Below are 17,992 nucleotides of genomic sequence, written 5' to 3'. Positions count from 1 at the left end.
GAACTAAAGCTCTATACAGCTGGAGAAATCCATACACCAGGGTGGGGGGTCAGTCGCTTTCCCTGTGCTGCTTGTGGTGTCCCAGGAAAATCTGGTATCACCCAGCTTAGGTGAAGCTGAGGGTGCCCGTGAGAGCTACCCAGAATTGAACTTGAGCCCTCCCTAGCTTAGCACTTTTACTCACTGGGCTACCACACTATTTGGAATGAAATACACTAAAGCCAAAAAATACTTCTTCCTAGATTGGTGAGTGGAAAGGGACCATAAGCAGTTATGATTATAATTCTATATATAAGTAGGCAGTTAAAAAAATCAATTTGCAAAATGCTGAATCAATTTTTGATACTGAAATGGGCGTTTCACTTGTTGTAAAGGATTTCTTGAGCATAATTGTAGTAGAGTGTAGCATACTTCTTCTACAGTCAATCTTTCTTCTTGAATTTCTACTTCACTGATTATATTATTTTTAAAAAATTGTAGGTCAGGAATTCCAAAATGTTTTAAGGATGCTGGCCTTCTCAAAAATAAGATGTCAAAAATCTGTAACAAATCTCTCAAAGCTGCAAAATTATGAAACCTATGATTTTTCATGGCTGAAAACATGTATGTTAGTGATTGTTATGTGGTATGGCCAGCAGATGATCTGTGCAATCCCATGTACAATTTTTATGGATGGATGGAATCACAATATAGGCTTTTTATCATAAACAATGACCTTCTTTGGTGGTTACACCATTAAGCAAATTTATCATATTGCAAGGGCATAACTAAGTGGGGACCACTTTATTTTGTGAAATGCACATTGATATTAAGTTTATTCCATCGCGATTCAGTACCCTGCTTATCCTATTGCTGGCCTCAAGTTCCCTTTTAATTACAGGATTTATATTATATTTATTTGCAGTGTAATGTGATATATTGAAAAGGCAAAATGTGAGGTCCCTTTAATTTTACTATAAAGAGATGGTACTGTACTTAAATAGAAATCAGAAATTATCACTAAATGCAAGGGAAATTACCATTAAATGCATAGCATAATAATAGTTTTTTGCCCAGTACTGAGCAAATATATTGATACATACATTGAACCAGTGAAGCCCTAAAGAAAGATTACTTGGAAAGTCCTACATGTAAATATACCAAAAACAAGTTTAATTGCCCAATGGTGCCATTTATTAATGTAAAAATAAAGAAAAACATTAATTAACCCAGGGTTTGGTCTGAGAGGCTTGCCTTGCACTTAGCCCTACTGAGTGTGAGAATGTGATATTTACACATTAAGGTAGGGGGCCTCATCTGAAGCTGAGAGTGGCTAAATAGACTGAGAATCAAACTTGGGCACTCCATTAGGTAGCCAAATGCTCTAACCACTAGGCTGCAATACCCCTCACGACAACAGGTCACCTATGCATAGGCAGGAATGTTGACAGAGCACATCAATAATTATTAAGGGGTTATCTTTTCAATGATTGCAACAGAGGGATCCATTACATCCATTCTTTATTTTGATTATGGTACTTCATAAATTAATCAAAATAACTAGGAAATTAAGATTTCTATTGAGAATTTCATTAAATCCATCAAAGAAAAAAATAAAATAGTTAAATTCAAGCTCCATACAGAACCCATATCATTAAAATAAGTTAAAATGGTCACAGAATCTGGTTGTCTTTATTTTAAATTTACTGGCATTAATAATATGCTCTTTTAGTGGACACATCCTTTTCAAAAATATGATAAAAATATTTTGCTTGACCATGCCAAAGTAGGCTTTAAATAGTGAGACGAAACACAGCAAGACGAGCAGTTTAAGCCATTACTAAGTGAAATGTCTAATGACTCAATTTGCAAGTCATTTTTACCATGAGAATATTAATTTTACCACAGTACTAAAATGCACACTGCACCATGAGAAAACTAGTGCATTTATCAAAGAAAAAGTTGTTTAGGTAATTTCTTCATGTGGAATTAGTAATTTTCTTTTTTTAGCATGCATACAGTACGAGGAAAAATAATTTGTAACTATTCAATTAAATGCCAGTCACTTCGTGAGCGTAATTTCATTTGTAAAGAGGAAAGGAGGTAATGAATTAAATTTTAAGAGAGGTTTATTATAAAAGAGATTAAGTGAGAGTATGTAGGTTTCGCTTTGGAATCTAGGAAAAGGGAAAACAGGTAATTAGGGACAATGTAGAAACAATACCACAAAGATAAAGAGGAAAGGTTGACCATGACAAAAAAACCTGGAATAACAGATGACACCAAAATAAAATGTTGCAAATAGAAATCAATTAGTGAGAAAGTGAATAATAGTACCTCGGATCATGGCAATGGATGAAATTTACAAATGTCAACTGTAACCAATTATAGGATTAACTAAGATTTTGAATTATTTAGCAAACTCATAACTTATTACAGATCACATGTCCCAAGCTACTCTGTCAGGTAATGGAATCTTGCTCTCTCGTAAACCCTTAAAATCAGTATCTTTCCGCACGAAGACTTATCTCATTTAAATTAAGGGAAAATTCTAGTGCATTGGACAAATAATTACAACCTTAAACCAAATGACACACTATAACATGTATTCCCTGAGTCTTCCTTATCCAGAGATACAAATGAGAGACTGGTCAACCTGGTAAATATTTTACTCAAGAGGGTTCCATCACATTTGTTATCAAATTGATAAAAGTGAAAAAGAAGTTATTAGCTACTGTTCCTTAACATAATGTGCAATACGGTTATTATAGTTGCCTTCAATAATACAGTACTGCAGCTCTGACAGGATTATAACCATGTAAATGGTTCAATAAGTAATGCTATTCTGACGATTGTGTTTTTGTGCACCTTTATTCCTATGAGCTGTTGTCTTCTTCTTCAGGTGATTGGAGACATACATTTTTGACTTATATCAAACTGAACATAACCAGTTGATTTATACACTGCCATCAATCTGTAATAAATTGGGATGTGCATATATTCTCTTTTACCTCTGATTTCCCTTGATACTTTTGCTTGCAAGTCCTTTGTCCCAGCAACAAATTCTACCCTCAATTTAGCAACATATTTTTCATATTCAGCCATAATGTCTTAATCATTTGGATTATTGGTATTCAGTCTTGCTCATAGAAAGTGTCTCAAATAGTAGAGTGCATTTATTCAGCTAGATGAGCCATCAACATTTGATAGGTTTCTTCCAAGTTCTACTTAGCTAAAAATTAAATATTTATCCTCCATGTCATTCCTATGCATGGACTATCCCAAAAATAAGTCAAGTATATTTGGGGAAAAAATATCACAGATCAAATTACAAATTACTTTAAGTCTTCAATAGCAACCTTGTGCATCAACACACTGATGCCAGCACCTCTGCCAGTTGAGGTTCACTTCCTGGAAAGCATGAACAGGAACCTCTTTCAGGCAGCTCACCAAGGCCTCACACACACACACACACCTTTCTCATGGCTAAATCTTTTGTAAGAATGTGATGTACAGTGGTTTTTGGTATTTTGCATTCTTTTGCTAACATTCTGACATTCGAGCGTTGATTTGAATTGAGTATGCATCACTTTTTGCACATATTCATCACTGTGTTGTTGATGGAAGCCCAGGGTATTTCTAGTCATCAACCTCCTCTATGGAACATCTCCTACCAATGAAAAAGCATTCCTTGGGACATAGTTTTATTTCCTAAACCCAATTTTACGAGTCGAACACAAAATTTTATCATGTCTCTTTGCTCCATGGAATGTAGCATTGTGAATTTTTGATCAGAGCCTTGAACAGGGGTTCAGTCGAGCAGAGATCTGCACATTGTAACGGCCTGCAGAAAACTGACTTGAGTTGCCCTGCTTTCCCAAGACCCCACCACCTTTCCCATCAAAAATCACCTCACTCCAGTCATCCGCAGTGGGAAAAAAAATCATTTTACTTATTCATGGGGCAGACCGTGTATATCTTGTACTTAAGTTGGTTCATTATTGCTTGGCGTTTAAGTTTATTTATCAGTGATTTTAAGTTTTGGTGCCTCCTTCAGCATTTGATGGGTTGAATATATTGTCTTCTGCCACTTAATGCAAAATTTACCATAGTATGTATTCTATTTTGTTTTCTTGTGTTTAGTACTTCTATAGTTTGAGCAATGCATGCTTCATGTTTGTCTCTTTTATTTTTATTATTTATATCCACCTTCCAGAATTCCATCATTGATCATTGGGAAGCAGAGTTCATTATTATTTTCTGTAATTTCTCTACTCATTGAGGCCATCAACTTTTCATGGAGTTCTCTTAAGGTAGCACTTCTTAATTACTACATATCCTACACATGCATCACCTCCACACACAGTTTAAAACAAAGCTTACCTACACTATTTCAAATTTTGTGTTCAGTTATATCTATTTTCTATATTTTTTCAAACTTAGCATTTTTAAGCCTTTCAATTTTATTCTTGAATAATTGATGAATTTTGTCTTCAAGATTTTCTTCTCTCATTTTATTCCTTCGTAATACTACTGTTCTCTTTTTATCTTTCCATGCTAAACCTGTCTTCATAAATTACAGGTAAAATTGAGCAAATGTCTTCAGGCCAAGTCAAAGGAAAAAATTTATATGACATTTCATACAATAAACTCCATAGGGAAAATTTTCAGCACTATTGAAGTTAGGAATCAAATTTTTCATTAATATATATATTTTGAAAGAAAGTATAAATTGTTAAATACTCCCGGTCATTTGTGTCCCAAGCAGTACATAAACTGAGGTAAATTCAGTTAATGCAATTCCACCATGTATTTGTGACCCTCAGATAGAAAACCAAACTCGCCCGTGCAAAAAGGGAACAATATTTCCCAGAAATTTACACAATTTCACACGCTACCTGGCTTTAAATGCACCAGAGAAATAATTCAAATTTCTGCCAAGCATTGTGAAAAATTAATTAGATTTAACAGTATTATATTCTAGGTTAAAATTTAAGAATCTTATAAAAAACTATCTAGCACACATAAGTTCTACTCAAAATCTAAAGCATGTTCATATTTCCTAATGAAATCGCATTTGTAATGAAAATTCCATGTTAGCATTTCCAAAACAGCCACTATGCAGGGTTCAAATAAAAACGATCATTCAAACCTATGACCAACCTAAACTAGCTCCAAATCCAACAGGGCTTCATGACACAAGCAATTTGTCACATCGGAAGACTAGCCTTGCAAGATTAGGAATTATACATGAATATAAGCAAAAAAGCCATCAAGATCCGTGGATGCTATGGGTGATATTTTATAAGATTGCTATTTAAGAAATTCCTTCCATGTAACAGCGGGACCAACCGTATTATGCTGGATGAAATCATCTTGTTGGGCCACACTCTCCTGTGGTAACGATCACACTTCAGCGGCATTTCAAGGAAGTGCCATGTCATGATGTGCCATCCAACTCAGATCTCAGGTTTCAGAGACCGAGAAGTCCACCCCTGTACAAGAAATGAAAGTTCTGAATGACTGTCCATGGTATGCACCAACCTTGATTCAGTCATATGGCACATAGAGTATCAAAGAATTTTTTCTAAGAAATTCAAGAATGGCTTTCAAGAATCACTCAAAAAATGTAACTTCCACAATGTACATTAACATTTCTGTGCAGTCTGCCTGGCAAAAATAGAAAAAATTTCAGTCTCACTTCCAGAATGGCAGATAAGGTATTTTTTCCAATTTCCCTGAGACTTGTGAACTTTCCATAGCCGCAAAATGTGCAGTTCCAGCAAAATTTCTCTCTGTTGATTATAAAATTTAGTCTAAACTTATGCAAAAAATTTCCATCGATCATTGAGCCAATGAGATATGGCATACAATCCACATTCCAGGAATGACTAAAAAGATTATTTTTTCCCAGATGCCAAAATATTTCCTGGTTTTTTTCTTTTTAAATTATTTTTCTTAAGCCTACTATAAATACAAATATACAGGTATACATTGGCTTCACTCTCATAGCTGAGCAGAAACATCATTTATTGCAGACTTCTTCCTCTTTCTCTCTCTCTCTCTCCCATACCCTCTCCTCTTCATATTTTTTATCTTTCATCTACCTGCATTCTTTCCGAAAATTTCCTAATTCCCCTTAACTCCACTTTTGCAGTCGCTTTGTTTCAGTGAACAGTTATTCATTGATATTCTCTACTTAAAATCAGTTTGGTTTTGTTTCATATATACTACAAAATGTTCACTCTTTTTGTCAACCCTACAGGGATAGACAGAAAGTGAGTCTAAAAAGTACACTCGGATTTTAGTAATTCAAACAAAAATTAATTCTGTCCAACACATGTCAACAATAATTGACCATTTGAAATGCATGCGGAGCATGGCCAGCTGGTAGAACAGAGCTGCTGCATTGCAGAACCCTCCAAATAAAAATTATTATAATTAACCCAGTAGTGTAGTAGTATGGCATCATTCAATTCACCACTTCTCTCGCCAGGTACCAACTATGCAATCCTCATGACAATACTAATTCTGGGTTGACTCTGGAACAGCTCAGAAGCTTATTTGGATTACATGATCACTTCCCCTCTTTTCACAAAAAACATACAGTGCCAAATGTGACAGTCTCAGACCAGACCATGAGTGCCAGATCTTGCTGTACAAGCAGAACTCCTGGGGTTGTAAAAGAGTACGGGCAGATGCAGATAAGACTCAGGGACATGCAGAATAATAGAACACAGCTGGGCAACAGCACATGCATTAAAGAGATGGCTCTTGTGGGGAATGCAGCATTCAGAAGACCACCAAATTTAAACATAAAATAAAATGTTGATCGAAAAGAAAAACCCTCTACTCACACAAAAAATACATTGACTATGTGATGAGAGAAATTGAAAACCTCATAATTTCAACCATGGTAATGGCATTGGCTTTAACTTCATGATGAAACTTCTATTTTAACAGCTTCAAATCTGAGAATGGGAGATAAAATATCATCACAGAAAGCAACACAGTGATGACAAATAGAAGTGGAGAAAGGATAACATGGACAGCAGTAAGAACATATTATGAATAACCTAACTAGAGAAAGAGTCGGTGAGTCTTCCTAATAAATAGCTAATGTCTGATTGTCTGTTTCTGATAATGTAGTCTAAAATGAATGCAAAAGCTAGAGCCACCATCTCCCAAATGCAGCAGCACTCAAAATAGTCATAATTCGATGTCAATACCCCAGAAATTGATTATCTAGGTTAATTTTACAGTGGTTTCAAATTTTAATAAAAGTTCCAGGGAACTAGAGAAAGTGTCTCTTACGGTTTGGTGCATCATATCTACAGATAAAAATGAGGCTTACTGAGATAACTAGCACAGTAAATAAAAAAACCCCTTTTATATGGGTTAAGCCATTGCATATGCTTGTTTAAATTGCTTATACCTCTCTTCTGGTATATTTTAAGCCCGGTCTTTAAATTTGCATATGCATAATACCAAATGCTACAAGTTTCTTGATGATTAAAAGTTTAAATTGAGCTTTCACAGCAATACTCTCACATAATCTCAGTATTTCTTCATTGTGCGATAGACTAAGAAGCATTTTCCTTTAAGTAGAGGAACATTGCAAAAAGAATATACAACATCATCCTTTCCTACTTTTTAATGCAGCACACACTTTGCAACTTTTTGTGTAATTTCTTTTCTTCCCCTTGCCCTTACACCTTTTGTCTACTTATTATACTTCTCAAGTTTTTTCAATCTACCTAATAATCAAATTCCTCAATTTGTAATCTTCCCAAACTGCACATAATAATTTACCTTTCCAACAGAACATATACTCTTCCATTTCCAAGGTATTTTCATAACTCATCAGTAGTGCAAGAAGCCCCTTATTTGATCTAATTGCTCAAAAAACTCCAATTTTAGCACTCAAGAAAATTCAACAATTCTGGCACTGTTGTATTAATTACCTTGATTGAGGCTTCAAAACTGAAAGGATAACATGCTCCAATGTTTCCTTTCTGTCGAATATAATTTTAGCTTATAAATGTTTCTAGAATCGCTTTCTTACATCATACAAAATTAATCCATATTTATTGGGTTGTGCGTTCTGATTTTCAACTTTCTACTCCAAGGAATTACTGGCGCATCAAGTGATAATTTCTGTTTAAGTTTATTTGCATTGTGAAATTTCCTTACAAGGTATTCAAGAAGAGGGCTTATTTTTTTAGACCATCTGTTGATTAAAAAGATTTAAGCCTGAAAATTCACCATTATTTCTACAGTTCCACACTTTCCATACTTACTCAAATCTGTTTCTTATTAATAATTCTTAGTTGGTTGTGAAAAAAGGATTAGGACTCCAATATTCTTCAGTGAACCTTTCTTCACTTGGCCAATGAGAATCAAAATAGGAAAAAATATTTCATTTAACAAATGGTTACATCAGACCACTTGCCAGTTTTTGGAGATTGTGTTTGCTTGTTTTGATGGCAATGTAGATTGGACTTATTATGAAAAATTCATCACTAAAAAACAATGTGACTTCATTACTTGACACAATTTAATGGAACTCAATTACATCTCTTTGATCTAAAATTGCTCTAAATTTCTGCCAAGATTTACATTTTCCCAGAGGAGTGAAAACTATGGCGCGATGGAGTTGAAGCAATATCTTCATCATTTGCATTTGTCTCACAGTCATTTTTACAATTCACGAGGAACAACTTTTATATTTTTTATCTTCACTTTAATTTTGGAAACACTACTGCTCTCGTCACTTCATCATCATGAACTAATGTCAAATCAGATTAATTACCAGACCATAAATTTATTACGATTTCTTCATCTCACACTGTCTTTCCTATGTGATGCCATTTGTCTGGAGAACCCCTTCATATATAAACCTGAAAATTAATTTGTTTCTTTGGGGATACATCATGCCAAGATGGAACAGAGCAAGGGCTTCTAATTATTTGCAAAAATTAGGTAAATATTCCAAAGGTCTAAAGATGCTAGGTCCGATATGGATGTACTTTACTGGAAATTCTTAAGATCAATCAATTTTTTCGGAAAAAAAAAATTTTTCACACACACATGACAGCTCAAGTTTCACTAAGAATTAAGATTTACTTTAATGAACCTCAACAAGTAGGGCACATTAAACTACTACATCCTTTATCTAGCTATTACATCTTTTATAAATGTATATTATGATATGTGCTGACAGATGAGCAGATGCTTTCTACACTGTAAACAGCCGCTGCCAAAATCTTTAGTCTTGAATAATTACTTTAAAAATGCATTATTGTTTACAGTAAACAGCCATTGACAATTATGATGGTCTCACATTATTTCTTTAAGAGATAACTTTAACAGTACATCAGTTCATTTTTTCTAATTTAATATTCATTATGGCGGGCAAAATCTATTGATATACCTGGTACCCAGTAGCCACTGCTATGGTGAGTGGCAGGAGATGATTACACACCAGGCATGCAATGTCAAAAGTTAATATTTTCTCAACTTTTAGTAACAATATAGTTTTGTAAAATAATTCAAATAATGTAGATCATGTTCTCCAATTGGGGGTACATAGAGGTACACTACGGCACCTAAATTAGAGATTAGAGTTTTAAGTGCCATGAGAACGCATAAGCCCTTCCACCACATCAAGTTTGTAGTCCATTCAAAGGGGTATGTAACTGACTTAGTAATTAATATTTCTGTCGTCTATTCTTCAAATCAATTTTTTTTATTATTAAACACCTTAAGATATCTCAGAACGAAGAAAAACCTTTTAAGTTCAACTATAGGCCAGATGATTGAAAATTAAAAGGAGATACATAAAAAAGAATTAAGATTAGAATTTTCTAAATGGTTCCAAGAATTTACAAAACTTTAATATACATTCATAACAATAGAGTAAATAACTTCATGAGATTTTAAAAAATTTTTGATTTAAAAATATTGAGATTCTCTTATGGTCAAGTTTGTTCATATTTTCTAATAATTTATTTATATCATCAATATTACATGCAAATTTTCAATGTTGGCGGCTATGATTCCATGTTATGGAGAGAAAATCGCTTGATAATATTTTCAGTGCTTATAAGACTCTTTTGCAATAATTACTTTAGAAACAACTTATAAATTCTAGGGCACAGCAACCCTGCCAATAGACCCCTGAGCTAATGACTGGAGGGCTTGGGTTCGGTTCTAGGTGATGCCGCGAGGCACCGTCAGCTTCTGTCTATATTGTTACTGGGAGCCACTGCTAAGGTGTACGGCAGAGGTGATTACACATTTAGCAAGTGACATAAAAAATTAAGTAATTCTAATTTTTAGTTGCAATTTTTTTTCTGTAAAATTTCTGGTTTTTTTATGTATAGAGCGGAAACATTGTCATTGCAGCAGGATGATAGGTGTAGATTGGGGGCTTTTGAAATGTTGAAGTGGAGAAGGATGGAAAAGTTAAAGTGGACAAAAATGAAAACAAACGCGCATGATAAGGGAGACAGAATTGTGGTGAACAATCCAAAAGAGGTTGGAAAGAAGGATTCAGGGCTATACGCAGTTCAACCGATCACATTTGTCCTAAGCATCTGCAAAATCATGAGTTCACAGATGCCACCCTGATAAAAAAAATTGCACAGGAACATAAGAAAGCCTATAACATGAATTAAATCCAGCTACAGCTCAATGTATCAATTGATCTGACGATGCATAGCCACGGGGAAATTTATAAAAAAAATAGAATTTACATTTAGCTTCTTACAAGACAAACCAAGCAACTTATTCACAGCTCAAAGAGACTTAAAAAAAAACTTTTCAAAAACTAACCTATAACCCAGAAAAAATTACAAAGATGATTGTTGATATGATAACTCCTTGTTTTTCGCATTATGACTTTTTAAGCTGACAGAGAAAGCTTCTTTATGAGTGGATTGTTTACACAGATAGAGCAGAGCCTCTTTGAACAAAATTGCTTTGTGGGAAACTTGAATGTGAAGGAGCCTCAGATAAGATTACTAGCCACTTCCTGAGTTTGAGCCATGTGGATAAACACATTTGAAAAAACTAGATTTTTGGGAAGCTCAAAAAAAAAGAATATTGACCCTGTAAGAAAGATTGATACTGCATAGTTACCTAATCATACAGTTTGCAGCCACCTCCCATTCTTAACTACTGGAGTAAGATTGACATAATATTTAAAAGGCCATGGGAAATAAAATTAAGCAAAAAGTCAATAATTATGCTCATAATAAGACACTTTAAATGTTTAAAGAGATGTCTGCGAAAGAATTGAATTCTCATCATTGGACCAGAATGTATTAGATGAAAGTAACAGGAATTTTTGCAGTCAGTGTGCAATATTTAAAACGTAAAAAAGTGAAACCTATTTTGCACATAAGATGAAAAATTATTACAGAACAGTTCATCACTTTGTGATAGGCTCACATGGATAAATTTACTTTATAATATGGTCTAATCGTGTCTGGCCTTTTGCACCTTCTGGGATTTCAGTGCACATTTTGTTATTTTTTCTTCAATTCACTTCAGAAAAAAATTACAAATGTAGTGCAATGACTTCCATATTTTATGGAGCAGTGTAATTTATGAACTATGGTTACACACATATCATGGTCATATCACCTTACCATGGAGATGGCTCCCAATATCATTACATATATAAAGCAAAATTACACAAAATTTTCAATCTTCAGAGTTGTAACACTGCTTTTCTGATAAAGAGAGCTCATACAAATAGTAAGACTGAAGAGTTGTATCACTCTCTGCTACCCTCACCTTCATATGCTTTTGATAAGTTCCAGTCTAGCCAAAAATAACAGGGCATGGATACCCGTGAGATGAATACAAGCATTGAAAGTAAACAATCAACTTCCAATTCCTTCCACAAAAAATTCACCTTTAGAGACAACTCAATCAGCTGACTGGAAAGAGATTATACAGGTAACATGATGAGGAACACCACTATTCCACAAATTCAGCCATCTCCAAGTCCTTGAGTGACTTGAGCAACAGGGCAGAAGAGTGATAGAAAACAGGGCAGGTGGTGCACAAGTATATCACATATGTTAAGCTGCACTAAAAAAAAACTTCTTTGGTACCCTACTTTAACATTATCACTCCCCTACTACTTACTCTGATAATTCTCTCTTACCGGATCAGCACTAACTTCATTGCAGTAATACCTTAAAAGTTCTAAAGTTGTTCTGTAATAATAACTGCAGCAATGATAGACAATAAAAAATGTTCCCAATTCTGTTTTACTGAATAGCATAGTTTCAAATGGACTTCCTTTCATAAAATATAAAATAAAAAGCCATAATAAGCTTTTAGTCAAACATGAGAATTGCAGCCATTGAAATATCATTACATGCAACTCAAAATTTTCGGTGTAGGATAAAGATAAGACCACAAATTGCAATAACTAACATGCTATGCTCACATATAATCTTAGTATGTTAATTATAATGGTTTTGTATCTGAAGACCAATCATAGATATAGTAAGTAGACCGGTCAAGGCAATGAATCAGTTTTTTTTAATGCATTACACGCATGCATACACACTATGAAGGTCTGAAAAAATACACAGCCAGGAATAAAAACTTGTACAAATGCCTTAGGCAATAATTTAAAGCATTACAGTTAAGAGAGATATTATATGTATTAGAATATCTTCTTGATACCATTCCTTCTTTTGAACACAATAACCCTAGCCAATCTGAGCCCGGCTAATTCTGATCCCCTGCATAATCAAGGGAGTCCAGATCTGCGTTGGAGTTCTGTATACTAACACAGATTGTAGCTACAAGTTGACAAGTGTTCTCATGGAAAATATTGACAACCATGGAGATTTAGATGGATTTTGAACAGAATTAAATGAACGATACTCTCTATACACTAAAATAGTTGAGCAACATGGTTTACTGGAGTTAACACAATCAGCTGGTTCCATAATTATTTCATTCCCTAAATTATGAAATACCAAGTTGATGTTCAGAGAATTCTGCAAGAAGAAATAAGTGATATTTTATGAGGACTAAAAACAAGGGAAAGTCAAAAGGCATTAATTTCCAATCAAACTGCCCATCATTAAATATGAACATGAAGTCCTCGTGGCAATATTCATTTCTCCATGAATAATATATTTGATAACTTGATCCATTCATAGAAGCCTACCGGCTACACTAAAATATAGCAGAATCCAAATGCTTTTAACAAAACCATGTTGCTATGCCAACAAATATCATAAGCCGCAATATCCTTAAATATTTTAGGGATATCAATAAAGCACATGTGTTAATACATTTCAGATGTGGATGCTTAAGTTCAATTGTGTGTTTCACAGAACAGCAACAACTGTGTATTGCATACTACAACTAAAGATCATAAAAAAAACTAGTGCCCTTTTCTGAAGCTAAGCTCCTATTTATTTATACAAAAACTTGCATTATTATTTACTTACGTGTATGTAAATAGATATGTTAAATGATATAATACCATTGAGTATACATTCCCATTGCTTTATTCGAAGTTTCTAAAGAATTAATACAATTTATACAGACTTATTTTTTGGCAAAAAATCAGCATTATATTTTAATCAAATAAGATTATTTTGAATTTAAATGGAATCCTTTTTACACCTATGTGCTCTAATGTGTTATGTGGAGTCATTATGGTATGTCAAGGGCACACAAGTATAGTGAGAGAAAATGTTCCATTCGGTTACATGTGTCAAATCCCAAGTAAGTCTGGCTTTCGCATAATTTGGACTACGTCTGGTCCCATCCACGCCATAGGAAAGTAATATCAATTGATACTTAACATAATTACTATTCATAAAGTCTCATGAAGCACTTACAAAATAACACCCATGCAATTCCACAAATGTATGCCATCAAAACATTAAAAAAATTGAGAAATGGTAAAGTTACTTGGGGTTATAACAATAAAATTTAATCAGAACTTTTGCTCTGATGGTTGGGTGGGATTTAAAAAAAATATAATTTCAGATGTGAAAATTAACATGGATTGAAAACAATGACGACTCACTACAACCATGCATACCAACCACATAATCCACCATCTTACTTAAGTAAACACTTAGTGTGTGTGAAAGAGAGGGGGAGAGGAAAAATTTTTCCACTGCTGATGAGGCACTGACTATATATTTTCAACTAATCTTGCCACAGAAGCTAAGAATATATTTCTGGCATTTTCTCAGACATTAATCAAGCTGGTTCCCATAGGCACATGCAAATACATAGATCTATTATTGAAAATTACTTAGAACTCTAGTAATTTGGGAATATATTTTAAACCCAGTCGCCGTCTCTCACTTGTAAGATTTGCACTGAGTGCTTTCATTCCTTACCATTTCCCAAAACTTTAGGAAAATCCAAAAATATTAAAAGATATCAGTTTTCACTTCTGCTCCACTCACCAGGAAGTAGCTCTCGGTCAGCACACTCGGTACAGGTGGGATACGGATAGAAGAGATGACCTCGCTCCAGTGGGTAAGGAAGCATACGAAAGGTCCCCTCCCAAGTGCAGTGAAGTAAATTCAAAGCTCCTTCCACTTGCTTCCAATGTGAAAGATGGAAAAATGCATATGCTATTGCTTCAGAGTCTCCTCGCTTGAGCACATGTTCTGGAGGTAAAATTAAAGGCTTCATCTCCAGAAGGTACTGAAAAGTCAACACCAAGAAATTGGTCACCACTAAGTAATATTCAACATTACAGATGAGTCAAGTCTCAAATATATACACATGTATTTAGCATTGAAGCTATATTACATAAATACATTGCAAATTCATCAACTGGTATGTTTACCAATTTATTCCAGAACAAGAAAATTCTAGTTACATTTTACAAGGCAGCACCCCAATATAACATACCATAACACTGAAATCTCATCATAAAAAAGCAAAAGTAGGCCTCCCTCGTGAAAATTAATTTCACTAAAAATTATATTATGTCTTTGATCATTTTCAAAAGCATTAATTTATATTACTGGTAATGAGATCAATTAATAAAAATTATCATACCCAAAAATACTTGCAAGTGTATCTGGAAGAAAACACTTGACAGTGATGGGGTCTGGAATGCAGTAACAGGAAATGGGAGAGGTGAGAGTGAGGTAGGAGAGTACAGTTTAGGATGAAGGGGTAAAATTGAGGACTTCTGTAGAAGAAATAGATTAATATAACTAACACCTTTTTTAAAAACTATGGCAGATGTAGGTATGCAGGCAAAATACTGGGAGGGAAATGGATATATTACATTATACTTTGGGTTGACATAGATTTAGGTATTTCAGGATAGACTCACACACTTTCCTGGGAACAGATGCAGATTTGGAACACAATTTAAAGCTCCTCAAGCGTAATACTAAATTGAAGAGAATGAGGAAAGGAGAGAGTAAGAAAATGTAATGCAGGAGATTTAACTGCAACAAAAAAGAAGTAATACTTGGAAGCAGTTTACAAAATCTAAGGAGGATAAGGGAATGGGTACAGTAATAGAATGATTGAAATATCTTGGACAAGACAAAAATAAAGCAGTAAACAAAATAACAGGCACAGTTAATAAGAAATAGGTTAGGAAACTATGGAATACAAAATTAGGAAGCTGGATTAAAGAAAAAAATGGAAGAACAGGAACATATTAGGGAAAAGAATGCATGCAGAGCTAAATGATAAACTTGAGGCGAGAAACTAATAGGGCAAAGTAAATATGATGGAAAGATTGGTGGAAGGATATGGAGGTTAGAATGATGGTGAAATGGGCAAAATATATTAAGAGATGAAAGAATTGTCAAGATGTGACAGGACACTCCAATTACACTATTAGAAATGCATTAGGTAAAACATTAATGAAATAAGAGACTCTAACAAGATAAAAAGAATACTTGAAGAAACTATAAAACAAAAATACTAGGTAATGGAGTCAGTGTTACTGGATATATTATGCAGATAAAGATAATAATACTTCACTGTGAGACAGAAAAGGCAACTAAGAAAATGAAATCATGCTAGGCTGCGGGGTTAGATAACACTCCTGCACACCTTATTAATAACTTAGGAAAATAGGGAAGGAAAAGTTTTTATGGCCTCATTTAGAGCATTTATGAGGGATAAATTTGGCCGAAAGACTTTATTACATGGATCAGTATTGAAACCAATCCCAAAAAAGTGAAAAGTAAGGACGACTGTAATTTTGTAATGTTTTATAATTTTGATTTTACAAATGGCAAAGGTATTATATATTCTCATTATACACCTTAGCATTGGATCATCAATAAAAGGGAGGGGAAGACAGCATGTTAGGACTTCGATGAAAATCAGTTTGGTTTTGGAAAAAGGGAAGGGTATGTGTGATCCAATAGCAACACTTGCTGTCATCAGTAGAAAGGAGGATAGAAGTACAACAGGGATTTATTTATATGCTTCATGGATTTTAATACGGTATGTGATAAAGTAAACCGAGCACAATTTATGAACATTTTGCTGAAGGAAGGAGTACACTCGAGTAATAAATAACTTATTCAGAACCTTTACACGTCTCAAAGAGTGTACAGGTGCAGATAAGGAATGGGCAGTGCTAGCCAGAGTAGTTCGAGTCTTTTATCACCTGCCCTTTTCAATGATGATGATGAAAAGTAAAGCTAGGCATGGGAATGGATGGAGACTGGAGCCAAAGTACGTGGGGAATTTTTCAAATCAGCTTTGCTTATGATTAAGCGCTGGTGTGCCAGTCAGCCAAAGGACTACCATCAATACTTAATGCAATACATTGATACGTAGAGAATGAAAATGAATCATAAGAAATGAAGGTAATGAGATTCTCAAGAACCATAAATGCTTAGATGCACATCAGAGTAGGGGGACCTAAACTAGAACATGTAGAATAGATCATCTATTTAGGAAGTGTGTTGGAGGAATGAGGGCAGGGTAGTAGGGACATAAAACGAAAAAATGCAATAGGTAAGAAAACTTTTATAATGAAGTGGGAGTTGATAACAGGTACCTTAGGTAAGGATGCAAATAAAAGACTAGTGAAAACTGAATAAGGAGCTTAGTTTTGCATTTTTGGATACTTTGTCACTGAGGCAAGTGGATAAGCGTAGTAGATTGGAGAAAAATGGCAAAAATATAATTGAAAGGAAATGAAGGCATGGAAGGCAATAGAGTTAAGGCAAGGTGGGGGAATAGAGGTTGTTGAGAGAAATTAGAAGTCAGAAAAAGTGGATGCCTCAGGTGATGAGGAGGTAATGAGATGCAGGAAGTGATAATAGGGGGTAGCATATCAGGAAAGTGAGGTATGGTGAGGAAAAGAATGGAATTAAGGGAGGTAGAGCTAAAGGATGAGTTACTATAATAAGTAGTATTAGGTGTATGCATTTGTTGTGTCACGTTAGTTAGGCCAAACAATTGGCAGTGGCAGAGTCCACCAAAAACCTACCCTACTCTGGTAGACTACAGCCAATGATAGTAGTACTTGTATAGTAAAATATATATAGGTATATTTATAATTTTCATAAAAATCCACTTTATGAAAAACACAATTGCTCCTTGAATATTTACCAGCACCTTCATTAGGTCTTCATTTTAAAGTATTGCATTGGGCGATGAGAAATTTAAAAGGAAGTAGCGTAGCCACAAAAGAAAAAGCATATAAGGCACTGGTTATCCCTATCCTAGAATACTCCTCCATAGTATGGGATCCATATGAGGTGGGACATATTAAAAAGATAGAAAAAGTTCAAAGAAAGGCAGCAAGATATGTACTCGGAAGGTACAAAAGAACAGATAGTGTCACGGATATGTTAGATGTACTGAAATGGGAGAGTTTGAAAAATAGAAGAAAAAGGAGTAGGTTAGGCACGATGTATAGAATTGTTAAAAAGGACAAAGCGTGGGAAGATTTATGGCAAGGGATAGAAAAGCCTAACTTTAAGGGAAAAAACGACCATAGCCACAAAATAAAAAT

At 34.4% G+C, this 17,992-nt stretch overlaps 1 protein-coding gene across 2 annotated transcripts in view; it reads right to left on the bottom strand.

The window, feature by feature from the left end:
• LOC139685908 (protein ST7 homolog) overlaps window positions 1–17,992 on the bottom strand; it is a 65,349-nt gene that overhangs the window by 6,760 nt on the left and 40,597 nt on the right. The window contains exons 9-10 of one of the 2 annotated variants that reach the window (XR_011700242.1): window positions 14,445–14,688; window positions 5,332–5,474 (exon numbers count right to left, since the gene is read on the bottom strand). Coding sequence is in view for 1 of the 2 variants with exons in the window: in XM_071583043.1 (XP_071439144.1) it covers window positions 14,445–14,688 (244 nt within the window). In the remaining variant the exon portion in view is untranslated. The remainder of the gene's footprint in view (window positions 1–5,331; window positions 5,475–14,444; window positions 14,689–17,992) is intronic. The other variant, XM_071583043.1, reaches the window with a different exon arrangement.

The sequence above is a fragment of the Hetaerina americana genome, unplaced genomic scaffold (genome assembly GCF_022747635.1).
Source record: "Hetaerina americana unplaced genomic scaffold, ioHetAmer1.1.p SCAF_12, whole genome shotgun sequence".
In the NCBI taxonomy this organism is placed as follows: Eukaryota; Metazoa; Arthropoda; class Insecta; order Odonata; family Calopterygidae; genus Hetaerina; species Hetaerina americana.
Note: the sequence above shows the minus strand (reverse complement) of the source record. Positions and strands in the feature narration are given on the sequence as shown.